We start from the raw sequence: 26,956 nt of genomic DNA, 5'->3' as shown, positions 1-26,956 counted from the left end.
AAGAAACAGGAATGACCCTGGGCACAGTTCTCCAAGGGGAAGATAATAATTAATAGAGCCCTTCCACAGGGGCCTTGTGGCCTGGTTCCACACTGTGCCCAGGGCCCGGGCAGGCTCTTCAGGAGAAGGAATCCAACCCAAAGCTGCGTTTCCTTTTGGGTGGAAAGTTCCACATCAGTTCTCGGTTCCAAACCGTGCGTTACAAAGTTCTGATGCGCAGCAAAGAGCCTGGGAGCACGGAGAATGAAGGTTACCAATGCACGCACGTACCACACACACCCACTGCAGGCTGACTCAGAGGGATCAGGGAGACAAAGGTGACAGAAGTATTTAGCAAACATCCAGAGCAGCTGTGTTCTTGGGGAGCCTCCTTTGGCTACATGCTCGTGTACCCGAGCGCGCGGTACAGAGATGCCCTGCCTTGCAAAACACATCCACTCTGCACATACATGCAGGCTATGACTCAGGACACAGGCAGCCATTCTCAATATTCCAAGACATTACATCAGAAGGTATTTGCCAATGCCAATCTGTAAAGGCAGGAATAGAGCAAGAAAGGAATAAATAAAGTCAATAAAATGTAGGGGCCATACACGCCAATTTAAAAGCAACCCAAACCTCCACCCCAAACCACTACAGCCCAGCCCGATCTTTACTCCACAGCTCATGCAACAGAGAACGTGGCCTTGGCCACAAAACACACTGGTTATTACTGAGATCAGAGGGAGCCCCTGTGAGCCACGACCACTGCTCAGGCATTAAAACAAACTGGAACAGGTTAAGGCAGGCAGAAACTATCCTGCTGGGTCAGAAAGCAGCCATGAAGTTCATGCAGTTCTCAGTCCTTGGTCGGAGTTAGATCAGAGGCTGAAAACCTGCAAATTTCCTTGTTGCTGCCAGGGTAAAATTCTTACTGAGGACACATGTGGAGCCAAAAGAGGACTTTTCTCCTAGCATCCATAGGAGATGCAAAGGCTTGCCTTTATTTAAGGATGGTTTTAATTCTTCTGCCACGTCTCCAAGTCAAGGCCAGGTTGGACAGGGCTTGGAGAAACTTCTGCTTAGATCTAACCTGAACTTCCCCTGTCTGAGTTTGAACCCATCACCCCTTGTCCTGTCGTTACAGACCCTGCTGAAGAGGTGCAGTTGGCATCACTCATCTTTGCTCTTCTTGAGGGAAGTGTTTTAACACCACAAAGCAACCCCATTAACTACTCAATACGGACAAGCTGATACAAACCATCACACTTGGTTTGTGAGCAGGAGCAGAAAGTCATGAACACACCGGAACAGGCTCCATAGCGCTGCACAAACTGCAGGAGCTGTGCAGAGCAATGCACACCTAAGCAGAAGCCACAGCAAATCTCATCCTTGAATTTCCTCTGCCTTTTGGAACGCCCGTTTTCCTTTTCCTGCTGGAATATGGACTTTCTCAGCTATCACACTGCAACGCTTTTAGCCCAGCTCTTGGTACTTGTCCTAGATACTGAGGAGAATCGGTTGACATCAGGTCACACCCTGACAGACTATTAAATGGGCTCAACAGTTTAACCTTCTTCCACAGAAAGGAAGTTGGGAAGTCTCAGAAGGAAAAAGAAATACAAAGTGCATCACTGCTGCGAACTAAATAACAGAACAAAACTGTCCCAGATTTTGGAATTCCAAATAGCAGCCTAATACTGGAAATTTATTGAGAAGAAAAATCATTTTGCAAAACTGGAATACAATCCATTTACCGAGGTTATTATTATTATTATTTCCTGGTTTAGCATTTGAAAATCAGTTCATAACAGGCCTGACCAGAAAAGAGTGGCACGACAGAAACGTAGGTTGCAAAGGTGACGTGGAATGCATAGAACCTCCGGGGCGGACCAGCCACAGCAATTACAACAGTCAGCATCATCATGAGTGGGAATTCAGTTCCATAACTGGCTTTTGCTTTTAGAAGGTAGAGGGTGCATATAAATATGATAGAGAAAACACGTAAAAAACCATTGCTTTATTATTCAGGGGGTTCAGCTCAGTCAAAACTGAGGAGGTTTTCTGGGCACAAATTGCCCTTTCTATGTCCTAAACTTCCCTATGCTTGTTATGAAAGACCCCACCATGAATGGGGTAAGGTGGTAAAAAACAGTGAAGACCAGAACATCACCCAAGGAGCTCATTCTCAACAGAGGACCTGGTGGTTCAAAACACTTCAAAGTGTTAACTGGGAGGAAGTAACCCCAGGAAGAATCCCATCAGCCACAAACCCCCGCTTCATTAGCAAGCAGACATCTGGCCTATGAGGATCTCTGGATGCAGTTTGGTGGGATTTAATTCAAAAAGCAGCACGGAAAAGTAGGAATTTTAAGGAAAAGAGGACTTACAGTACATTGCCTTGGGCCTCTGTCATCAGTGAAGGTGGCAACAAGTTCCTAGATTGCATAATGCTGCTATATTTAGTTTTAGTTGAAGAGAAATACAAACCTGAAAAAATAACAGCTACTCACTGGTTAAAACAGAGACATTTGGCATTCCAGCCCACCAGCCCTGCACTAAACCTGCCATTCCCCCCTCACTGCCTCCTGGGATTATGAAACAGTGACATGCCTACAATTCAAGTTTCCTATCCTACAACTGGAAAACTTAGCTTTGCCATAAGTATGACTATGACCCCTAGAAATCATCCCATCTTTTTATGCACATTACGTTTATGGGATAGAGCTGCCCATGGTACATACAGCGCTATCAGCATTTCCTCAGTGCAACTGAAACACCATCGTCTCATTCAAACTTCTCTTCTCTTACAGTCAAGCAGTCAGAAACACCCCATTTCATGATCTCCCTTCATTCCCCTCTCCTAACAACTCCAGGAATTCCAAGAGGCAATCTGAAGAGCAGCACTGGATGTGATCCCCAACTTCAAATCATACCATGAAAAGCCACTAAACCCAGCTCTCCTCGAGAGAAAAGATGCTTGGCTGATTTGAGGTACTCGATGTCCTCTCTGCTGTCCCATCTCCCATTCTCCTGTGACTCTCTATTCCTAAAGCAGCGGGTTCCTATGTGTAAGGGGCTCCTTTTCTAACCCATCCATACCTCCCAAGAAAACCTGTGCGGTGGGAATGTGGTATCCCAATGTCCTTGTCCAAAACTGTGAAAAGGGAAACATAAGGTTTTAAAAGGAATAAAACAAGCCCTACTAAAATAAATTAAAGTCCTTAAATCACCATCACTTCGGAGACAACCTTTCCAGAGACCTCTTGGGCTCCTTTCTTCTCTGCAGCACCGTTTAAGTTGTATGGTTGTAAGAATAACTTTAACTCTAGAAGCTTTATGCATCTTTTTAAGAATCACATTTTGATGATTATAAAAATTTATCTATTATACAACATAGGTCCAGCTACACTGAAAAAATTACACCGCTTATTGAAATACATTTCATTTTAGAAACAGACTACTAAATAGGTCTATACAAAAACCTCTAAAATAATTTCTGTAGTAAAATAAAGAGTGTGTTAGGAGAGCTACACAAACAAGACATTTCTGTGTCTTTCTTTATAATGCTCAAATATACCGTGATACGTGGCTGGCTCACTCCATAGCCGGCCCCAAAAGCTGAAAAGAATCCATTACGATACACAGTGATACAATTAATGCTCTGTATTAATCTCACAGCCTTTCCGATTAGTACAAAGGAAAACCAGGCCTGTCTCCTCTTTGAGGAGAAGGCCAGGCTATAAAAGCAAGCATACCTCATCAGCTGATATGAAATTAGAAAATCCCACAAGTCTCAGTATCTGAAATGTAGAAAAGTCACCAGCAAAACGCAAGCAAATGGGGTTGAAGTCCTGTTGGGTCCCAGGTTCAGAGGAGCACTGCTGATCCGAAACAGGATTTCCTCGGTTGGGAACTGATTCAAGGGGTAGAATCGGGACCGTGTGCTGGGGCGAAGGGAAAGACGAGGATCCTCACCAACCAACCCTCTTGGACTGCCAGGAGGGCAGGTTTCCATGTGCATAAATGGGAAAGAGCTGGCAGGGAGCAGAGACGTTAGTGGTGCTGTGCTGAACTGTTCTTTTCTGCCAGGTGTCGCAGAAAGCTGTCCTCACTCTGGCCTCTGTGGTTTAAAGGCTCACTCTTAAAAAGAGCTGGAGGAGGGGGTAAATGAGGGACTGGGGGCACCGGGAGGTGATGTGGATGGTGAGGATGAGGATGTAGGTGAAGGTGTGAATACGGGTGGGGAATGGGGCGCGGAGGCAGCGTGCTGACTGGGTTCAGGTTGATGGGTGGCGCTGGGCCGGTGGGCGCGTTCACTACAGCAGGGACCGTGGTGGCAGAAGTGGTGGAGAGCGGGATCGGGACAGCAGCTGACACGTTGACGGGGCTGGTGACACGGAAGCACTTCTCCTTGTGTGCCTTGAGCATGTTGGAGAAGCGAAATCGCTGGCCGCACACGTCACACGGGTAGGGCTTCTCCCCTGTGTGAGTCCTGCGGTGCCTCTTCATGTTTGGGCGGCTGGTGAAGCTCTTGCCACAGATTTCACAGATAAAGGGCTTCTCTCCTGCAAGCAGAGCCAGCAATCAGTGAGGCACAGAACATCTGCTAACCCTTACACTTCAGCACCTCTATGCAAACAAACTGCAGCCTACAAAGGCTACTGTGACTGCTGCCTTCAGCAAACAGACACAGCTGCTCCACAGCAGCCCTCGGTCTTCATGAAATCCTCTCTCACATTCAGATTTTGATGCATGACAATCTTCTACAAGGCTTTGGCAAGGGGCTCCTTCAGACCACAGTAAGAAGGAAGTAAGCCTAAGCTCTCATTTTCCCCCACACTGAATCACAGGACTACAGATCTAACAGTGAGATAATGTATGGACCTCTCCTCTCTGTTTTTCTAGGTTGGAGAGCAGTTTTGGTCCCATATTCCAAGCCAGGGAATACAACTGGAAGTACAGGCAAGTTCCTGTCCTGGAGGTACTCGTGCTTTTCCTCGATTAGTTCTTACCAGTGTGTGTTTTCATGTGCTCATCAAAGTACTGTTTCATGTTGAAGTCTTTGCCACACCACTGGCACATGAACTGTTTGTGCCCAATGTGGATGCTCATGTGCGAACGCAGCTGGTACTTGTACTGAAACCTCTCATCACAGTTCTGCAACAGAAAAACAGCAACCCGTGATGCTCAGGCATCACACAGCAGGAAGCAAGGCAGCACTTTGAACTGACTACGGTAAGGAGTCAAGCATACCTGAACTAGTACACACAGAGACCCTGGGTTTAAATGACACAGCCAGTAGAGTTTGGGCTGTGCTAAGAGGTCTGCTGGCACAGGAGCCTTGGCAAGGAGCGTGGAACAGTCACAACCTTTAGCTGACACAGCTGCTGGCAGCAGAGACAGGGTTATGGCAACAGCAAAGTGCTTCTGTTGGCTTAAGATGTCATTTGGAGGTTTTGCTGGACTACAGCAAGCCTCCACTAGAGGACTCTGCTCACCCAGCAGTGCCAACAGCAGCTTTACGGGTCTGGCTTTTACAGCTATTGTTTATTGCTAGGAGGGAAGTCCATTCCTAAGGAGTCTTATTCCCAAGACTACCATGGCTGCACAACCACCACTAGTACTCGGTGTCTGGCTGGAGCTGTGCCTCATCTGACGGGCAGAGTGAGCCACCAGACCTGCTCTGGAAAGAGGAAGGGCTCTGCACCCCCTGCCTCCACCATGTGATTACCCACAAGCATCCCCATCAGGTGACTGAGACATTATCTACCCCAGACACATGACTGGGTTAGTCTGCCCCATTGGGTCTCCTTCCCCAGGCCAGGCATAAAATGGCAATGGCAAAGGTCTGTGAGTGCAGCCGGGAGAGACCTTCCCTCATCCCAGCACACGCCTGGTGTAAGAGATGCAAACTCACAGAGTCCCCGATCCCAAGGAGGTCGAGGTCACCCTTTGCAGTGTTTCCCACAAGTGAAAATCCAGCAGTGATTTGGTTTTTCACTGCCATCTGCTTCAAGTAAGCAGGCAGGACAGGAAGGATTAATGGCATTTGCATTAGGCTTTGCTATGAACACTGAGGGAAGAGTGGGATTCAAATCCTGCTGTAGCGGGTACTCATTGAGTTAAAACATGAGAGCCAGCAGTTAGAACAAACCACAGGCACCCCACATTGAACGGCTGCATCTGAGCTGTGCTCCCCACAGAGTCTGCCCAGATTTTAATGGAACGACACCTCAGTTACAAGGCAATTCAGTTTCCACCTACTGACAGGGTTACTAAGTTTACACCTTCCTGCTACCGTTATCTCCATGTATTACCAGTTGCTGCCTCACCTCACATCTGAAAGGTTTCTCTCCAGAATGCTGTAGGGAATGTACTTTGAGAGACATGCTGCGTTTGAATGATTTCCCACAGGTTTCACATGTAAATGGCATGTCCTTTGTGTGTGCTGCAACACAACAGTACATTAGAGAGGGTCATTCCAATGCAATCTTTTCTCGAACCAGTTGTTTTCCTCCAACTTCTGAACAGCTTAGAGCTACATACACATAGACACACACAGGTTTTGCCTGCTGCCCAGAACTACAGACTTGAACTTGCTAAGGATAAAGTTCAGACAACTGAAGTTACTGTATTTCTCCACAAAACAGCAATTAGGAGTTAAGAACCACAAGGAGTGATGGGTTCAAACTGAACGAGGGGAAGTTCAGGTTGGATATAAGGCACAAGCTCTTCCCTGTGAGGGTGCTGAGGCGCTGACACAGGGCGCCCAGAGAAGCTGTGGCTGCCCCATCCCTGACAGTGCTCAAGGCCAGGTTGGACACAGGGGCTTGGAGCAAGCTGCCCCACTGGAAGGTGTCCCTGCCCACTGCAAGGGATTGGAACTGGATGATCTTAAGGTCTTTTCCAACCCAAACCATTCTATGCTTATGAGGCAGAACGAGCAGAAGCACTGATCAATAACTCACCAACCATATGTTTCCGCACGTGGGCCATGGTGTAGAACTTCTTTTCACAGATCTCACAAGAGAATTTCTTTTCTGCATATCCGTGGACAATCTTGATGTGTTCATGGAGGGACCAGAGCTTCTTGAATGATTTATTACAGGAAACGCACTGAATGAATGGGATAAATAGAAGGAATTCTCCATTAGATTCAGTAATTCAAGTCAGTGGAGTTAAGCCATGGATCTTCCTCTTGCATGATAAAAAGAAGCCCAAACCAAGTCAAAAGGCTGTGTACTGTCTCAGATTAAGCCTACATTGATTGTTTCAGACTTGAAACAATTACAGTAAGAAAAGCCAGCTTGAGCAGGACTGGAGAGGAAGGTAACACACTGCATGGTGGTGCCACTACACAGAGCACTACAGCCACCGCACGAGCTTATTTCCCCAGCACAACAGCACATCCAGCTGGATCAGCCCTCAAGGAGCTAACACAGAGAAGACAACTTCACAGGCACTGATGCTGCTGGCTCGGGAGCAAGCCCAACCCCTGGTGTGGGGAGAAGCCAACAGAGATGGAGGAGGCCACCGCCACCACCACCACCAGGCCTTTAAAACCCATCTGCACGTCCAGCTCTGTCTTTCACAGGAGCACTGTGACCCCCTCCAACACTCAACACTCCTCAGAGCTCTCTCATCTCCTTTTAGCTCTGGACAGAAGGCAGCTTCCCTCTTGCAGCTCTTGACCATGTGGAGAGCATGACACAAAGCAAGTTGTCACCTCCATCTGTGGTGTTCTGACTCTTCATTTATACGGATCAGCAGCACTATAGGTCTAAAATGACAATATGCAAACAATGCTTGAATCTCTTCTCTGTGGTATGTCCAGAAAGTCAGCAATGAGCAGGATCCATGGACTCTCACACGTCTCTTTTTCCCCTAATAGCTGGTTCTTGCTAAAGACTTGACAAAAAAAGTCCTTGTAGCAGCCTGAGCACTCCAGCATACCCGAGCTGTAAAGCTTGACAGCAGACACACGTGAGGACACGGAGGCATCTTCATCTTTGACGTGAAGAGAAAGGAACTGCAGCTTGTTATTTTCTGTTGGGTGTTGGGGGGTTTGGTGCATCTCTGGTTTTCTGCCTCCCTGTGACCCTCCTTCCCTCCAGACAAGGACAGCTGCCTGCTGCTCACTGCTGGGCCTTCTGACATCTCGAGCTGCTGCTTCCCTGCACAGCCACGTTCCGCTGCTTCTACAGGGCTTCAATCTCAGCAGGGAAACCCTGGTACCCCACTCACCGTGCTGACACCAAGGGGACACTCTGCATCTGAAAGTACCTACGTGGAGGCATGTGAGGACCAAACTGTAGCCCTTGGAGGGGGGGAAAGAAACCCTGGAGAGTAAAGAAATGCTCAAAAAGCTTTGATTTAAGGTAAGCAAACCCCTGGATTGGTCAGTCTACATTTAATTGATGGTCAGCAGCAAGTACTGTAGAATACTGAGTTACTACAGAGAGAGGCTGAGGTGACAACAGAAATTCTGTGAAGGTGCTCATTTTAAAAGGATGAAACCCAGAAATTACCTGAAAAAATGGATATATCCCCGCACTTAGGTGAAAAACACAGAGAGGAGCCACTCAAGTTCTTATCAGTTCAATTACCACTCCCATAATGAAACCATTTCTTTCTCCTAGGCAAAGCTCCATATCCCCCTTGACACATTAAACCCTGTATTAACGTTAACATGTTCATATCCTATCCCCTTACTCCTCTTGCCACGTGCGATAAAACCAAACGAGCAGGCAGCTGGGAACCACATTCCAAATGTCAGGAGAGACAGAAAGAATTGCTGAATACACGCCTACAGTGGGAACTTGAAGACCAGCAGTGCTTCAGATTCCCAGATACTGGAAGTATTTGGGAAGGTTTCTAGAACTGATTCTGCTTGTATTGGGTACAACTGCTACCATTTCTTCTTTCCCTATCACTTTGGGGCACAGGACCGGAACCCCTCAGCAGCATGTGTGTGCATGGATTACAGGCTCCTTCTCCATTCTATGCCCCATGTTCCAAATATTCCTGAATTCCTGCTTCATGTCTAAAGAGTGTTATGCTGTGAAAGAGCCACCTGGATGATGGGGCACTGCTGCAATCTGCATTTCAATGTCCTCTGCACTAAACTTGTGCGGTATTCAGCTCAAAACCTGCAAGGACACGCGGCAATGTTGATGTGTTTTGCTAACTAGGCTCAAGACTCAGTATCTTATATTCTACTCCTTCCTTCAGTCTTCCTCCTCTGAGCTGAAACATAAGGAAGAACAGCACAATGTTACACAGAGCTGTGTTTGAGTCTTACAGCAAAGAGAAATCACGGCAGACACTTCAGCCGTCTCCCGCACAGTGGGACTGGAATCCCAATTCAGTGCAGCATTTAAACAAACAAGCAAAATCTTAAATCTTGCTGCTAAAACTCACTGGGCAGACAAAGAACTCGCCAAAGCCCTACGAACTCTCAGCATTTCAGCTGCACAAAAGCTGAGCTCCATGCTGGCAGTGGGATCACTTCAGAAGGAGATGGCAATGCTGTGCCGAGCTTAACAAGGCAAAGCAAGCACGTTTGAATCAGCAGCTACAACAACAGTGCCCCCAGTTACATGAGAACACAGATGCCTGTGAGCAAAGCACAAACCACAGATGAATCAGAAACTCTGGAGCTCTTTCCACAACTTAGGACTTTAAAATGGTTCTCTTACAACACAGGCTGCCATTGTTGTATCCAATTAAAAGCTGCAAAGCTTCGGGTGACAAAGACCAGAGATCTTTATATTATCAGCGAGATTTACTGAGCTTTTTTACACTGGGAAAAGGCCATTAGCAGACTGAGTCACAGCATTCATGCACTGCCAAATGCATACATGAACACCTACTGTCAGTTACCTGTGGGCACCTGGCTCAGTAGCATTTTCATTTGAACACCAGTTCCCATCCCGACTTCCCCAGGTTCTTTCTCACCTGCTTGCCTCTCAGGTATGTCACACAATTCCAATTCCGAGACCAGCAATGTGCCAGAATTCCACTCTCCCTTTGAAATCTTACCTGGCCATGCTCTGTGACTGATTTCAGGATACTGAAACACTGTGCACATTAAAGCTAGCGATAGGTGCAGGTGCTCAGCACCTGAAGGAGGAGGGTTTATCCTGCCAAAGGACTTGACTGCAAACGCACTTGTTTCTTGAGTCTGACATTAGCAGCTTTGTGTTTTCCCCAAGTTGTGGTTAAAGACTACAGTAACTCTGCTGCACCAGATGGCAGCTGGACACTCTGTTCCCTGCCATCTACTTCCTTTGGAAGACACCAAAGTGCTGATACGCAGAGACAAGGTCTCGGTCAGAACCTGGGCTGCGCAAAAGATTTCCCCCTCTGAAGTGTCCACTAGCTTGTATCCAGGGCACGACAGAAGGTTTGGAAATCTGGCAAGCAGGTGAGCAAACCTACCTGGATGTTTTTTTCACAGTCTGTTTGCTGGTGAAGGGACAGCTCACTTTCTAGCACAAATTTCTTCCCACATTTGTCGCAGATCTGCATGCGCCTGTGAGTGACGTTCATGTGCTTCTCCAGGTACCAGCGTGTGTTAAACACCCTGGGGCACTTCTCACAGGTTAAAGTCTCCTTCTCTTCACACTTTGATTTCTGCACAGGTGCCTTGGGCTCCTTTGCAGCTTTCTTCTTACGCCTGGGGTGCTCCACACTCTTTCTACGACCCCTTGTAGGTCTGGGTGATGGGGAAGTTGTGGCTGCTGCAGCAGATGCAGCTCTCCTTGTTCTCCTTTGGGCAACACTAACTTTTTCCACTCTTTTCTCTTTTTTCTTCTGCCTCTCATTTTCCTCATAATCATTACTGTCTTCAGTGGCCTCTTCCTCACTGTCACCCTCCTCTTCCTCACTGCTGGTCTTAAGAACAGCAGTCTCTTTGGACTGGGAGGGGACACCCTTCTCCCCTTTTGATACATTTAATGTTTGGTTGTTAAGGTTTACCTCTACTATAATCTGCTCCCTTTTGTAAGTCACTTCATCTTCCTCCTCTTCTTCCTCCTCAGAGTCCTCAGAGTTTTCTCTATCTTCTTTCACAGCCCGGACCTCTCCTACCATTCTGTTCTCCCTGAAATATGGCTGCTCCTCTCTTTCATGGAGATGTGGTTTACTCATTTTGGTGTCCACCAACACAGAGTAAGGACTTCCTGACTCTCTCTTGTACACTTTGTTGGACAGATCGAGTTCCTGGCTGGCACCATGATAGAAGGGAGGTGGCACCTGACCACGGCGACTGTCCTCTTGCGCCATCCCTGCTACATGCGCCGCACAGTTTTCAACCAACTGTTGGCATGAATTGGCTGTTTGACTCATTTGGGGGGCCCTGATTCATTGAGCACCTTTAATCCCAGAAAAACCAAGGAAGCAGCCTGAAATCAGGATGGACTCTCGAGACCGCCGCCTCTTCCATCTACACAGAATGAACACAATAGGATTCTCTGCTGGTGTTGAGTGCAGATGTGTAGGTCACAGGATTCTGGTATTATGGCAAGAGCAGAGCAGCAGTAATTATTCTTCTGGAGAAAGTTGCCAAGGAACCGTTGACCATTGTATCTAGAAAAGACAACAGAGAAGACAAAGTCAATTAACAATTCAGCCCTAAAATCACCAGCTAATTGCTCTGAGCTTGCAAAACTGGGGTACGACACAGGGTATAGCATCTGTGAGCTGCACCTGCTGGGGATGGCCTGGCCTATAGCACTGTCTCGAGCAAACCTGGTGGCTTTAGGTACAAACAAGTGCACCTTTTGTGGGGACCAGAAGTGCTGCTGTACTCCTGGGATATGGAACTCAAGGCAATGACTGTTGTGCACCACCCCCTGCCTCAAGGCTGAAGCAAGATGCTCATCTGAGCTCCTCCCGGACCCTCAGGAGCACAGGCAGTCCCACTCTACTCCTACAAGCCTCCCTATCAAGCCAGGTGCACACCTCCACAGAAACACCTCTTCTCCTGCTGTATCTCCCAAAGGGAGCCCATCCTTCCCCAGGCAGAGGACACGTTCCACTGAACAACATTCCATTAACGCAGATATGCATGGAGGATTTCAATGGAGCCATTTTCAGCTCACAGCACTAAATCACATGAAGAACACCGTGTCCCCTGCTCCTTTCCACCTCAGAGATCCCTCATGCAGCCACTTGATTTAAAGCACTTATTCTTTTGTCTCCTTCTCCCTTCCCCCAGCCACTTATTCCCCAGTGCAGGCGCCACACAATATGACACTTGCCCATCTAAATTCCACATGCAGTTATCCAAGTTGGAATTTGATCAGGACACTGTTACTTCCTCTTGTGAAGGCCGCCACGTGATGCCCACTGACCACAAGTGATCAATCTCTCCCATCTGTTTCTCACCGGGGCAGTTGCACTTTGGGAGCGCAGCGCTGCAGCAGCAAGCCAAGATGCGGGCTGTGCTGCTCAGATCAGAAACGCCAGTCCTGCCTAAACACTCTGGGCTCTAAACCTGGGACTAGAGGATGCACAAGAGGAGAATCAAGGACAGAGCCTATGGGACACCCCTTGACTAAAGGGCAGAGAAGGGCCCTAACACAGAAAGTGATGGATTGAGCAGCTGAATACAAACAAAACTGGAATCTCACTACTGGAATCTGATCAATTCCTGGAGGCTAAGCCCAGCAGGCAGGTATAAACCACTTGGATTGCACAGAATCACAGGGCTGTTTGTATTATTGCTATTCTTGGAGCAACAATAAACAGCCACTAACATAAAGCAGTCTCACAGATACGGGTTTTTAGGATAAACCTCCTTCCACATCATACTGAGTTAAAATACCCTTCATGGGGCAAATGCCCTAATTTCCATCCAAATATGTTTTGATACAATTTATATATTCTAAGGGAATTATATATAATTTTTTTTATATATATATACATATAACTATATATATTTAAAGGGGGGAAAGTCCAGCATTTCCCCCCTTTAAAGTGAATGCAACTGAACAGGAGATGAACCTACCAATGGTCTTGGTGGTTTGGATGATAAAGCCTGAACTGTGCCCTCCAGCTCTTTGTGAAGTGCCACGCTGGGGAAAGCAGCAGCCCAATGTCCGCACGCCTGATCAGCAGCTTCAAAGTTCACTACATCACATTCGGGAATGGCTTTCCAGGCTTCCCAGATGCACTCAGAAAGGGCCCTGAGGATGCCAGACAGTGACTGGCAGCACCACAACAGCAGCGTCTATTCCCGCTGCTGTGCTCTCCCTCCAGGGTCTTGGGAGCTTCCGAGCTCCAGAGGTGAGGCAGGAAGAAGCCAAGACCCAGCTGAGCCAGGAAATACGTGGAGATGGGCTGTTACCATTGGCTTGGGATCACAAGTGATATCCCAGTGGGAAAACTAGTAAATAATAAACTAAACCGGTTGTGATTGCAAGCCAGCATTAACAACCCCCGAGCCAGGAAGGCCCTTGGAAAGCAGTGGGCATGAGGAAATCCAGGTTAGCCTTCCCCTTAAAACTCCATGCATTATTCAGCAGCTCAGAAATATCCCTGTGCCATGAAGAAAACGATACCTGATTATTTCCTCAGCACATCAAGCATCACTCTCGAGCTGCAGGAGTCAATCAGGAAAGGCTGCTGCCAGAGAGCCAGGAAAAGCACAAAAACTGGCATGAAAAGGAACTTTTACCTTCACCCCCGTCTCCTCCATGGCAAAATACCTTCTTCCCGTGCCCTGCCATCATTTCACCCCTGCTCAGCTCACAAACACTCTGTGTAACCAACCCCTCTGCACAAGCACGGTCCCACTTCAAAGGGAGAACAACAAAAGGGATTCTTCGGAGTTATCAAAGCTGTTTGGCCTCAAAACCACTTCACTCTGCAGCACCAGTAACCTACTTTCACTCTGAAAGCACCGCGGGCCACCCCCAAGGGACCTGCAGCTTTCAAACAACAGGAGTTAACAGCTGGTAAAGCAAAGCCCTCCTTAGCCATGGAATACATGCAGCACGCATGGATTTGCTGGTGGTTCCCAGGCAGCTCTGCCCCAAACACTGGCATGGGTTATTTTGGGCAGTTTCTCATCCCAAATGGAAGACACAGCATTTGGATGCTTTCATTTCTGCTTGGTTTTTAAAGGTGAATCTGCCTTTTTCAAAGCTGCTGGATGGCGGGAGCTCACACAATGAATTCCAGCCCCACAACTAAAGGGAGCAATGCAGGTTGTGGTTAAAACAGGAAAAGATACGCCGTTTAAAAGCGCTCTTTGAAGCTTACCTAAGACCTGAACCTGAGGAGTAACTGTATTAGGGGCAGAGAATGAGCTTGTGAGCTACACCCAACGCTAACCAAAGGTCATACAAGGAAGTCCTGCAAGCCTACAGGCTGAGGACATTGGGGCTGCTCAGCATGCAGAAGAGAAGCTGCGTGGAGACCTCAGAGCAGCTTCCAGTGTCTGAAGGGGGCTGCAAGGATGCTGCAGAGGGACTGGAGCCACAGGACAAGGGGTGATGGGTTCAGACTGAACCAGGGGAAGTTCAGGTTAGATCTAAGGCAGAAGCTCTTCCCTGTGAGGGTGCTGAGGCGCTGGCACAGGGTGCCCAGAGAAGCTGTGGCTGCCCCATCCCTGGCAGTGTTCAAGGCCAGGTTGGACACAGGGGCTTGGAGCAAGCTGCTCCAGTGGAAGGTGTCCCTGCCTGTGGCAGGGGTTAGAACTGGAGGAGCTTTAAGGTCTTTTCCAACCCAAACAGTCTGGGATCCTATGAAACATTATAGGCTTCAACCCAGAGAAAAAAGTACAACCAACTTGCAGACAGATGTGTAGGTGGAGGAAGCACGTATATGTGGGAGCAACACTGCATGCGATGCTTGTGCTGCTTCTAAAGAAAAACCACATTTCTTCACATTATCTGTCCTAAAAATAGACCCATTTGTAGCAGAGAGCACGGAGTGCAATTACCTGCCCCAACTCTGACTCAGGAGATGCCCTGAAATCACACACAGCAAGTGTGATGCACTCAGAGGTTAATGACTTGGAATTCCATGTCCTCACCTGGCCCCCAGAGAGGGGCTGGCTGCCTGGCCTTTACACCTAACCTGGGCCAAGGCCAGAGGATTTGGGTAAACACTGAGGCAGACACTGATGTACAGGATAAAAGCAGCTTCTCCCCGCTTTGGTACCCAGTGGAGTGCTTGCACAGCCATGTCTGCACCCCAAGGCTCCCTGTGAGCCACCGAGCCCAGCATAGCCTACACATGGTCACCAAACCACTCACTGGGTGGTGCTGGTGGCTCCATGCAAGGGCAGAAGCAGCACCTGGGGACATTGGCCTGATGTCTGATTTCTTATCTGAAACCATCTGAATTGCTGCCTATACAAAAGTTATCAACATTAGCTCTGAAGATGGTCAGACTCTGGTCTAATCCACTCTGCTGTAGGTTGGCAAGTACAGAAGCATTGCAGGCACAAGGGTGATCTGTCTGCGGACACAAAGACAGCTCTGTATGGATTTATTCCTTAGTTAACATCTGGAAGTTCTCCTGCTCTTCCCAGATAGCCATAACCACCAGAAAATTCCTTCAAAAACACCCATGCTTCAGTTCACACATCAGTGGCATTTGCTTGGGTTTTACACACACCATAAGGAAAAGAGAGGAGGAAGGGCAAGAACTTGGGGCCTTCCTGCAGCTCACATACGTACATGAAAAGTATTATGAGAGAATAGACTGCAGTAGTCAATATCCAACACCAAAACTGCATTAACTTATGACCCATCCATTATTTTCCTGCTCTGTTCTAACAGAGCCTTCCAAGCCAGGCACAGGATAGAACCGTTTGGTTCTATTTACCAGCCTCTTGGACTAGATTTCGCTCCCATCCTGGTACAGTCAGAAGTGCTCTCAACCTTAATAAACCTCACAAGGCATCTAGACAAACTTAGGTCTCCAAAAGGCTACAGCGTGTGTGGATCTGAGCCACAGCCAATACTGCAGTGCTGAAACACCATCACAAGCATCCCAACATATCGGAGGCTTCCTTCACAACACAAGACCGGTAGCTTCACACCAGACTTCCCCTCTTAAGAGCCCCCAAATCTCCCTTTAAAGCAGCTTTTACATGGATACGAGAGGCACTGCAAGGAATGGACAGATTTTGCCACTCTGTGATGCAGGTGCATTGCCCACTATACATAAACACAAGTTCATGGATTGACTGAAGATGCTCCAAACATCTTGAAATGCTCTTTTCCATAAAACAAAACTACAGTTAGGAAAAGAAAAGCCTTAGAACTGCTGTAGTTAAAGGCAATGACATTCTGCATATGCATGAACAACCTGAAGCTCTGAAGGATCCTGAATACCTTTTGGTTGGAAGCTGCAATCCAGCAGCTCCATTATGTCCTGGGGCAACCAGATTTGCCCACAGTTTAAAAGGGGTGAAGCCCCATGTGCATACAGCAACAATCTACATTAGTTAAGATAATGCACCAGTTACTAACGAGCCAAGTAGCTCTGAAGAAGCTACACTCAGGAGTAAGGCAGCGGGTGCAGGTTGGGGGGACTAATGAAATAGAGCTCCAACGCTGTGCCAAGCCTGGGACACATCACAGCCTGACTACCACCCGTTTCCAACCAGCATCCCTGCTGCCTTTCTACTCGGCAGGAAGGAACTCCCAGGACAGCTAAAGGCTGTGTGCATTCAGAATGCAAGAGCAGCTCAACCCCTGCAAAAGAGCAGCATCTTTTTAGGTTAAATGCTTTCACACCTACTCCTCACATTATTTGGATGCAGAAGCATTAGAACTCTGATCAACTGATAAGCTGGCAGGTGTTTATGCTGAAAGGCTGATAAGAGAAAGCATCATTCTGGGGAGTATAAACGTAGAGATAAGGGTGTGATTTTTCACTTTGCTTCTGTTAATATTCTTCAGTTTTACTCATTACTCAGTTCCATCAGCAGACAGGACAGAAATACAGGAAAATAGCTCAGAAAAAGATCATTTTCATTGCAGAGCTACAATTTAGCTTGACGTATACTGCCCCACACAAAGTTCTGCTGTGTTTCCCCTAAAGAGATCAAAACATCAACGTTTTCTCACTACAGTCCCTAGGTAATGTGAATCCTGAGCAGCGCATCAGCAAGAAAGAACCAGAGGTGCAGTGTGACAACACCGTGCTTGGCTAAGCCCAGTCACCTGCAGCTCAACACACGAGCAGTGGGTTTAGAGCACACAGAAAAGCAGCTTCAATATCCTTGCACAGTTTGAAGAACAGGTGCACAAACCAGAATTCCAGGCCCAGCGATTCCAGTTAGTGGGAAAACACATCTGGTCCAAGTTACATCATGTCAGCGGATAGTAATCAGGACTATAACACAAGAGGGAATTATTTAGATCCTGCTACAATCATTCCTTTCTTGTGCATCTCAGCTGCTTTACATGCAAAACCCCTGAAAATCTGTTCTGAAGTGGTAAGATTCCTCTCAGACAGAGCTGTACTCAGCACATCCTGCCCGGTTTTGCATTTCTATGCTCAGTACTCAAGGCTGCCTTTGCCCATGTAAATGCAAACTAAAATCACTGCCTGCTACTAAGGATCTGCTCTGCCATCTGCGAGACACCCCGGCCAGCTTGTAGCACCCACCGAGGAGATGTGATCTCTACCAGGTTCCCGCTTAGAGGAGCTGCAAAGGAAAGGAGGGAAGAGCAATCCCAGCTGCTGTGTCAGGCCAGGCTGACACACACTTGGGAATATGGTGTCCACATGGCAAGAGGCTGTTGGGAAACAGCATTCCCAACCCCTGTAAAGCAAAAATGAGTACTCTCTCCTTTCCAATTCTCTGGAAACTGATTTCCCCATCAACTCCTAGGAAAGATGAGCCGTACAATGGTGTATGGCACTGGTCTGCCGGTGGAACTGAAGCGATGCCACATGCTTGGGCACCATCCATTGGCTCAAGTGGCTTCGCCTCAGTCCAAGCAAGCAAAGCGACACGCACATCATAAAGCCCAACAACACCGGCAGGGACTGCAAGTGTTGCAGCAAGCCTTGGCAGGGAAACAAAAGAGTGGGGAGTGAACACATCCTGGTCCATTGTCCAGGGGCTGAAGCACGTCTGGTGAGGTGATACATGACAGCCTGAAGATGCAGGGCAGCATCTACACTGTCCCCTCTTCCACTTACTGCTTTTGACCATTCCTAACATAATCTATGAGAGGTATCTTGCTAACACAGCAGGCGACATATCTGCACTGTATGGAGCTGGCTATCTGCCTGTAAGTATGGCAGTGATTCAGTCTAACAGAAAATGAAGCGGAGTGTATTCCCAATCCCAGAAAAAAAAAAGCCTTGGAGAATATCCTGCAGCTAAAACAGAGACCAGGATCAAAAACTTGCAGGCTTTTTCCATTTCTTCAGCTGAATTCTTTGCCTGTATCCAGGGATCTGGTTTGAGGCTTTCAAAGCAGGGATTTCCAGAGCTGGGAACCTGGATTTTTTTCAAGCATTATCTCCAGCTGAGGACATTGCCATTGTGGAATTCCGCAGCATACGAATCCCTCCGCTTTTGCTATGAGCCAAAGGCTTTCTATTGTCTATCAACTAGTTTTAGCTATGAGAACCATAAGCCTCAACATTTACTAAGCAAAAGCACCTTGAAAAGCTCTCATACACAATGATACACACTCAAATTAAGAGTCTAAGCCCTTCCTACTATCTTAGATATACAAAAAGTCAACTCCTGTGACTGACCTAGGAACTTCCTTGTATTCAAATCTATTGCTGTCTCCCATCTCATCTCTCAATGCAACAAACTGAAAGCAAGATTAAACCAAATGCAGGTGGTTAGCACTCAACAGTAGTCATTCACATGTATGCACCTTTCATATGTATGACTGATGATTTAAGGACACATCTATGAAACAAAAAAGCTTTATATGACCACATTAACACATCATCTGTCCCTTCAAACTTGTACTCGCATCACAGTATGTGCCCGAAGTTCAAAGCTACCCACCGCCACCATACTGAAGGGCAATTGTTTCACCCATCAGCCTACTCCTTGTTCCAAATCACTTTTCATTGCCCAGTCTTCTTCTCACTAAGTGGCAAGATTCCCCTTGGCTTTAAACACTGTTCCTTCCACCATTATCTGCTCCCATAGTTGAAGATCAGTAACAACCACACTAGGATTAATACTCATAGATACCAGCACTGACCTTACTAAACATCACTAACTTACTCTAAGGTTATAAATGACTGCACTAACCGTGGAGCAGAAAGGAAAACTATCATCAAGATCTCTACCTCTGTTTCCCCAAAGTTAGCATCTGGCTTCTCAGGGAGGAGGAGGGGAGAAAGAGGCCCTCGATGTGTATCTGAGTCTCTGAATATGGAGATGCAGATGAGCTGAGAGAAACAAAATGTAAATGGTCTGTCTGCAAAGCCAAGCTGCCAGGCAGAACTTCCACCTGGGATGTTGCCCTGGAGAAGAGGGTTTTCTGCTGTTTAATGCAGCACTTTTACATCCAGGGTCCTAGAATCCTTCCCTCCTCTCCTAGCAAGCCCTAAAGGAGACCTTTGCAGGATGTAGAAGGGAGAGAACAACCAAGTCTTGTATATTTTTAATACAGAATCATAGAATCAACCACGTTGGAAAAACCCTTTAGGATCATCAAGTCCAACCTTCACCCAGCACTGCCAAGTCCACCACTAACCCACGGCACTAGGGTTCAGCTTGAGAAAACTCAGAGACGGGTTCACTTCTTTGCTTACAGCTGTGCTGGCCAGCCTGCAGTACACACACAGCCCAGCATGTAGCATGCTCCTGGAGCATTCCACTTTCACACTGTGTATGCTACACAGTGAAATACCTACACATCTGAGCCGAGAGCGTGATGGTACACACACACTTCAGAGTCCCTCAGTCACAGTTCAATGGAGCTTTTAAAGCCCATTTTGATTCATTGCCAGATGACCACTTTATCCTAAAGAAAAGAAAAAACAACTTAAATATTTGGGGATTTTGCTGAGAGTTGTATGTAGCACAAAAGAAAAAAAGATTTGAAATAGCAAAATCTCCTTTGGCTTCTGGAAGCGTGAATTTGATCTCTCCAAACTCAAGTTTGCTCTTCTCACATCATTGGAATGTGCTTACGGATAGGTTTAAACCCTCTCCATGTTCTCAGGCAGATCATTTTAATTCTGAAACCAACAACAAGTTTGGGTAAAGCTCCATAGCAACAAAAAAGCTGCACCACTGCCCTTGTGCGCAGGGGTGGACGCACCAGCTGGAGCAGGATGCGCCACTCTCCCCATGGTAAATCAGCACCAGCAGCCTTCCTCCCCTTCTCTTCCTTCCCTGGGCTTCTCTTAGTGCCTCCTCCTCTCACACTGCCCACAAAAACACACCTGCATTGGCCTGCAGAGTTTGTTTTGTAACTTCCAGCAGCATTTTAACTACTGCATTGCCAAGCAGCGCTGGGATGAAGCCCAGCCTTGTGGTTAGTACGAGGTTGAGGTGTGTGTTCATGCATGCACAAAGCACCAGCACAGGTTTAGGTAATCTACTGTTGACAAAGTCTAAATGTGCCAATACCAAAACCCTTACTATTGTGTTTCTTCTTGCACAATGTCACCATGCTCCTGTAAACCCTGTGTAACCGTTTGGTATCGTTATCTCCCAAGACCGATTACCATCCTTGCTTTGAGCTCCTGAATCTTCTCAAACACCACACACGCACCTCGTTTTAGATGCACAATGGACACTTTGGGGAAAACCGAGCATCTCCCTGCTCTGATACTGACAGAATTTAACAAAGCACATTTAGCAACACACAATCCATCAGCTACCTAAGAAACACTGAACAAGTAAGGATACTTCAGTGGAACTCCTGCCTGCGCATTCCCTCCCTCTGCAAGTAGAAACTACAGTCAGCGTTCTCCCTGGAGGTACCAGAGTTAGACGTGGAGATGGAAAGCTGCTCAGCAAGTCCATGCGTGATCAGGACAGGCACTGTTCCACAACAGGAGCTCCTTTCAACCTCCACGGGTCTTACCAGTTGTGATTCTCAAGCATAGAATACTCTTCCCACCGATACAGCAGACTCTATTCCCAGTTTTCTCTCTAATTCATTACACAGCTATGGACATCTTATCTCTCTTTGTATTTAAATTTCCTTCTGGGCAAAGTGAGGACAATTATCAGTTGAGGCCAAAGTTACTTGTTCGTTTTAATCTGATCTAAGGCTGTGTGGCTGCCAAAGGAGGCAGTACACTTTCCCTGTTTATATGCCAACACCAGCATTCTTATGATTGTGAGGCAAGATGCCTTGGGAAATCAGTCTGCCTGGAAAATAACCATTCCTTGGGATAATTTTTCAGCTGGATCAGCTCTCTGAACCAGCTCACGGAGCAATTTCATCACTACTACTAGCATACTATAACCCAAACTCAACGATTTCTCTTTAAGAGCAGTGGTATCAGTGTTAGAGGCTTCAAGTCAAATCCGCATCTTGGCAAAGGTCTGAGTAGCGTCACAGAAACCACACCAGGACCTACACAGTGGCACATGAATTCCAGGTCTCAGCAATGAGATGCAGCCAGGAATGAGGGGGAAAACACTTCAAGACTGAAGAAAACCCACGCAAACCTTTTTTATTCCCTCTTTTCAAAAAGGAACAACAATTCCTTAACTTCCTAAGCAAGACAAGGAATAGCAGCTCAGTAAGACTGGGGTTATTTGTGCAAAGGGAGGGTGAGAAGGGAAAAAGAGCATCCACTGGCAGCAGGGATAATTCACTTCACCTTCCGGTCTGAATTCAAAGTGCTTGGAGAGTGGGATAACAGAAGCACAGGAGAGATGATGTCAAATGATTTTATAGCACCAGAAATGGGCTAAGTAGAAGGTGGGATCCTTCATCAAGAAACCTGCAGGTTAGAAAAGCTATGAGTCTAAAAGAGGGAAAAGAAAGCACACGGTTTTAGGAAACAACTCTAAAATAGGCAGTAGAAAACAGTGTAAGAAAGGGTAAGGAAGGTGAGGGGACACCAAACAGGAAACCAGGAGCATCCAAATGAATTTAGAAAGGTCCAAGGGGAGGAAGGGAAGTGCAGCCAGGTGTGTGCTCAGCCAAAACTGCTGGGCAAAAGGTTGCTATTTCATTCAGGGCCTCATTTGCCTGCGCCCTTCACACTGCAGTCAGCATGGCATTTCCTCAAGCAGATTTGGTCCAGTGAGTGTGAGATGAATGATTCAAGACATGCACGCTACAATAAAGCAAACTGGAGATGCTCAGCAGCCATTCTCTTCCTGACATGACAGGAAGATTTATCAGGATATGTTTCCATGCTAAAGGCTTCTGGAGTCACATCTATTGACCACAACTTGTATTTCCATTGCTGAGCCTACTGCAGTCACAGTGCATTAAACACCAATGTGAGTCCCTCATCAAGGGACATCCATATCATAAACATGGGAAGTCAAACACAGTGCATGGCACTTAATAGGGAACTTGGATAACGTACACAAAGTGTACTGAGGAATGGCAATGCATCTGAGCCCGTCTTTTGGGAGAAACACCTCAGATTTGCTAGCACGGAAAAGAAATAAGAAGGGAAAATTACTGGAGTCAAGGCTGGAGCTGCCATCATTGGGTGGGACAGTGTTGGAGAGGGCAGAACCAGAAAACCTACAGAAATCCAAGCAGGAAGGAGAGCTGCTGCTTTAAAACATACGTGGCCAAAATCTCTGCATCAGCTGGAAAATACCAATACTCCTGCTTGGCAAATGGCCAGAGATATCCCAGTGACACAGCTAATTCCCAGTACCCGCTCCGTGCTGGGGCAGTGGATGCTAACAGCAGTGAGGCTTTTCACTAGAAAGAACCTACTTACTCCCATTAAAATCCACACTTGTCACCGGCTGTGATTTGTCCGCAGACAACACTATTAAGACACATTCCTTAATTCCCTTTTCATCACATACGCACTAAAAAGGCTTAAATAAGCATGACCTGCAAGCAACTGTGGTGCTTGGAACAGATTTGTACTGTCTTCCACCAGACCAGCCAGCAGAAAAGCCAAGTCCTAGCGAGCTTTCTGCACCTGCAAGGTTCAGCCAGGCTCCAACTCAAATATTTGTGACTGCTCCTGTACAACATTCCCATAAAAGAAGGGACGTGGATCAATGGATGCTTGTCTGTAAGCTGTCCACTCTAAGGCTTTCTGCTTGTAAAATCAGAACAAGTCTACTACTTTATCCTCCCAGGCTGTGTGTCTTCACAGCGCTACCACAAATACTCCTCCAGAACTCCAGCTGGAAAAGCCGCTGCTTGCTTGTATGCAGTACCTGGGACAGAATGAAACTGGCTTCACAGGTTTTTGTCTCAATGTTGACAGGGATCCTAACGGCAGCAACCTTCACGCAGGCCTTTTCTTCCACGTTACATTCCTAAAATCACTTCTCCACTGAGAGACTCAAGTTTCAAAACTCAGAATACACCAGAGAGGGAGGCAGCACAAAGTGCTGGTAGCTGCTTAGCATAGCTAAATGTTTCTCTAGAGTGAAAACTACCAGTCTGAAACCTCCTCAGGGAAGGGTGTCTGAAAGTGTCAAGGAAACTAATGCAAGCTGCTTGTGTTAATGAGTTTAAGCTGCTGGCACCAGAGCTACTGCCAGTTTCACTCCCTATGCAATTGTTTTTCAGGAGGGAGGAGCAACCTCAAAACCACCCATTGGAGATCACTTGGAAAATGAAGCTTTTGCACAGGTACTGTGGAAATGAGACACTGAAAGCTCAGGCTGTAACGAAGGTTTCACCTGTGCTGGGAAAGTCTGTTATGATTTCACTGGTTATGAGCTGCAGGGATTCTACTTGAGAGCTCTAAGCAAAGCCCCCCCACTTTCCAAACCACTGGAAAGGAAGATCCTGCAAAGACCCAAGATAGTCTATGGTCTGGTGTGTCATCTACTCACACTTTACTCACTTCTAAGGGTAGGTGTTCAAACAAGAGTTTGCAACTTCAAGAAGCAGCAGCCAGGCTCTAGATCTGGTAGGGAGAGTGGTGTATCACAGCAGGGCACATTCAGAGATTAGCTGCTCTGTGCTGTAGGAATTTAACCAAGAGAATGGCTATAAGATAATCTAATACAATAATAAAGCACAGAATGAGGTTGTTAGAGAACATCTCCATTTTCTCAATCGGTTGGCACTTCCTTCCAATTACATCTCTCTTTGGTGTGGAGTGAGAAAGAAATCTATTCTTTGATAAGAAGAGTGCCACAGAGAAATAGGTCACCGATGGCACGGTTTTGTAACCACCTTAAATATACCCGTGCCTGTCTCAAACATGCTGTTGGTAAACCACTCTTCATTAGGCACTGATATGACACAGGAGATCCAGGACTGGAAGATAGGATCTTGCTTAAAGAAAGTATCTGTTTAATGCAGTTGGACCAACTCAAAGGTCCCAAGTCATTCTTACATGGACACCTCTGGGTGGTATGACACCAGAAACAGTTCTGTTTGACCTATACTGCTTGTACCTATAAAGACTTCTCACATGTAGATGAAATTGCACCTCCAAGACTGAAATGTCCATGTTCTACAATTCCAGCAGAGAAAATAAAACCAGATCATCCCAATATCTTTGCACGTGCACCAGGACCTGACAAACTGCTTCTGTAATTTAGCCCCTAGATACAGAACCCCTGCAGAAAACATCAGTTAAAGGCTTCCTGTGTCAGTATTCGATAAGGATAACAACATCATAATGTAAGTCCTTTACAACAAATTCGTAATAGGTAAAATGCCAAATTCTCTTTCAATCATGTAAATATTTGAAAGGGTTTTTTTTTACAAAGAATACAAATGCTAAGTCATGAAACATTTACATGAAATCTCTGTTCCTGCAGCTAAATCTGAAGGCTCTATAGATCCCAGTCACCAACTGCTTAGTCAGAGAAATCAAAAGCCTTCAGGAGTTTGCTCTTTTCTTTCACACACTCTGAAGCAGCTTGCAACATTTCTACCCCTCAACTACACGTTTACACTGAGTTCACTCTATACCTGCAGCTGATTATGGAGATCTCAATTCAAGCATTGGCTGCCTGGGACACGGATGGGGCTGTTCACTCATTCAGCAAACCAACCACACTCCAAGTGCCTGATTAATCGCTACAAAGCAGGAAAAAATCCATCTCACAGGCAGGCAGAAAGAGAGATCAAGGGGCTTCAGACAGACAGCGGTGAGAACACCAGATGCATGTAAAGGACGTAAACGACGTTACCATCAAACCCCAGCTCCTTTTAAACTGACATTTTGCAACCCCACAGCCCTTTTAACACAAGCAGCGTCCGCAACCTCGCATCTACAAGACCCATTTCGCTCATACCCACCAGGCACCTCCAGAGGAAGAGCCCCCAACTTCCAGCAGGGCACAATCAAGCCGCAGTCTTGGCAAACCAAGGTGCACCCGGCCAGGCTTCACAAATCACTGCTCCCCCGTTGCACCTCCTTTATTCAGCGCACACACACACATCCCGCACCGTCCTTCTCCTGATTCACCGCGCATACACCACTGTCAACAAAGCATGTGCCAGTTGCCATTCCCAGAACAATACCGCTCAGGTCATCCCCTGGAAAGAGAAAAATGCATTCCTCACATCCTTTATGTCTACGGCGCTTCCCTCGCTTCGACTTCAATCACTGCTGCTGCACAACGTGCCAAAACTCTGCTGTGATTAAAGATACTCACACAATTACTATTAAGACGGAAGAGATACGGTATCTTGAAGCAGATCTTCTCATTCTAACAATACCTGCACCGAGACACCCACAGGAGCCAAAGTTGCACAGAAGGTAGTTTAAAACCAAACCCAAACCCCAAATCCTAGGGCGCACACACCACTGCATCTGTCCTGCGAGCAAAGGGGAAGGCACCTCAGCAAAAGACTAAGATAAAACATCAGGGTTTCAAAAGACTAAGATAAAACATCAGGGTTTTAGGTCTGATTTTTCCCCTTCACACCCCCAGACCCCGAACCTGCAGCAGTTTAAGGGCAGCGCAGCGCTCCCTCGCCTACCCAGTGACAACCCCCGTCCCAGCAGCATCCACAACCGCGGCCCGGGCACGGCCGCGCCTGCACCCCCGGCCAGTGACAAGGAGGAAGGCGAGGGCTGCGGGTGTCCCCGCACCTCCGGGCGCCGCTGCCGGGAGGCGGCTGAAGGCCAGGGCAGAAGGCAGCGGGGCGGCCTCTGGCTCGCTCGGCGCCGCTCACCTTCCCTCCCTCCCTCCGCTCCGCAGGCAGGTGGCACAGCCCCTTCCCAGCGGGAAGCTCCAGCCGCCCCCGGCAGCATTCCTCCGCCGCCCGCTCCCCTCCTCCCGCGAAGCTCCCCCGGCTGCACCCTGCTCCCACCGGGGGGGCCGGGCCCGGCGCTTACACCCCCCCCCAGTCCTTCCAGGCCGGAGGCGGCTCTACCCCGCTCCCTCCGTCACCCACCCCCGGGCTGGGCCTAGCGCTGCTCGGCGGCTGCAGCCAGGCCCGAGGAGAGCAGGGAAAGGGGATCCCGAAGCGAGCGGGCGGCCCGCACTCACCCAGGCCGATCCCCGCAGGGCCGCCCCCGCCACCTTCCATGCCGGGCGGCGAGGGGAGGGGAGGGGAGGGAGGGAGGGAGGGGGGAGCACGGGCGAGGCGGCGGAGGGAGGGTGGCGGAGGAGGCGAGGCGGGAGGGCGGAGGGCGGCCGGGCCCTCCCTCCCGGTCCCTCCGCTCGGCCCCCTCAGCCGCCGCCGCGGCGCTCGCAGTGGTCGCTGCGCCGAGCTCCGGCCCAGGCCCCGCCGCCGCCGGGGCCGCGGCTCCCGCTCCCGCTCCCCTCCTCCTCCTCCTCCTCCTCCTCCTCCTCCTCCTCCTCCTCCGCCGCCGCCGCCGCCGCCGCAGCGCTACGTGGCCGCCGTCAGTCTCGCGACTCCGCCGCGCGCACGCG

At 47.9% G+C, this 26,956-nt stretch overlaps 1 protein-coding gene across 1 annotated transcript; it reads right to left on the bottom strand.

Annotated features, from left to right (window-relative positions):
• Positions 1–1,764: 1,764 nt before the first annotated feature.
• On the bottom strand, positions 1,765–26,721 carry ZNF652 (zinc finger protein 652). Its single transcript, XM_057421429.1, has 6 exons — positions 26,570–26,721; positions 10,423–11,571; positions 6,951–7,098; positions 6,315–6,430; positions 4,995–5,139; positions 1,765–4,547 (listed from the first exon to the last, which is right to left on the bottom strand). The coding sequence occupies exons 2-6, from the start codon at positions 11,329–11,331 to the stop codon at positions 4,036–4,038; spliced, it is 1,830 nt and encodes a 609-aa protein (XP_057277412.1). The 5' UTR covers positions 11,332–11,571; positions 26,570–26,721; the 3' UTR covers positions 1,765–4,035.
• Between the last annotated feature and the right edge of the window lie 235 nt (positions 26,722–26,956).

Source organism: Pezoporus wallicus, unplaced genomic scaffold (assembly GCF_028554395.1).
Source record: "Pezoporus wallicus isolate ANWC-B61680 ecotype Strahan unplaced genomic scaffold, APGP_CSIRO_Pwel_v1 contig_13057, whole genome shotgun sequence".
Lineage (NCBI taxonomy): Eukaryota > Metazoa > Chordata > Aves > Psittaciformes > Psittacidae > Pezoporus > Pezoporus wallicus.
The sequence above is the reverse complement of the archived record's forward strand: the minus strand, read 5'-3'. Positions and strand labels throughout refer to the sequence as shown.

Excerpts from the sequence above, each read along its gene's own strand:
- ZNF652 (XM_057421429.1), bottom strand. The coding sequence starts at position 11,331 with ATGAGTCAAACAGCCAATTCATGCCAACAGTTGGTTGAAAACTGTGCG. Across the intron at positions 7,099-10,422 it reads ACTGTGAAAAAAACATCCAG|TGCGTTTCCTGTAATAAATC; the intron begins GTAGGTTTGCTC and ends CCATTCATTCAG. Across the intron at positions 4,548-4,994 it reads GCACATGAAAACACACACTG|GAGAGAAGCCCTTTATCTGT; the intron begins GTAAGAACTAAT and ends CTCTGCTTGCAG.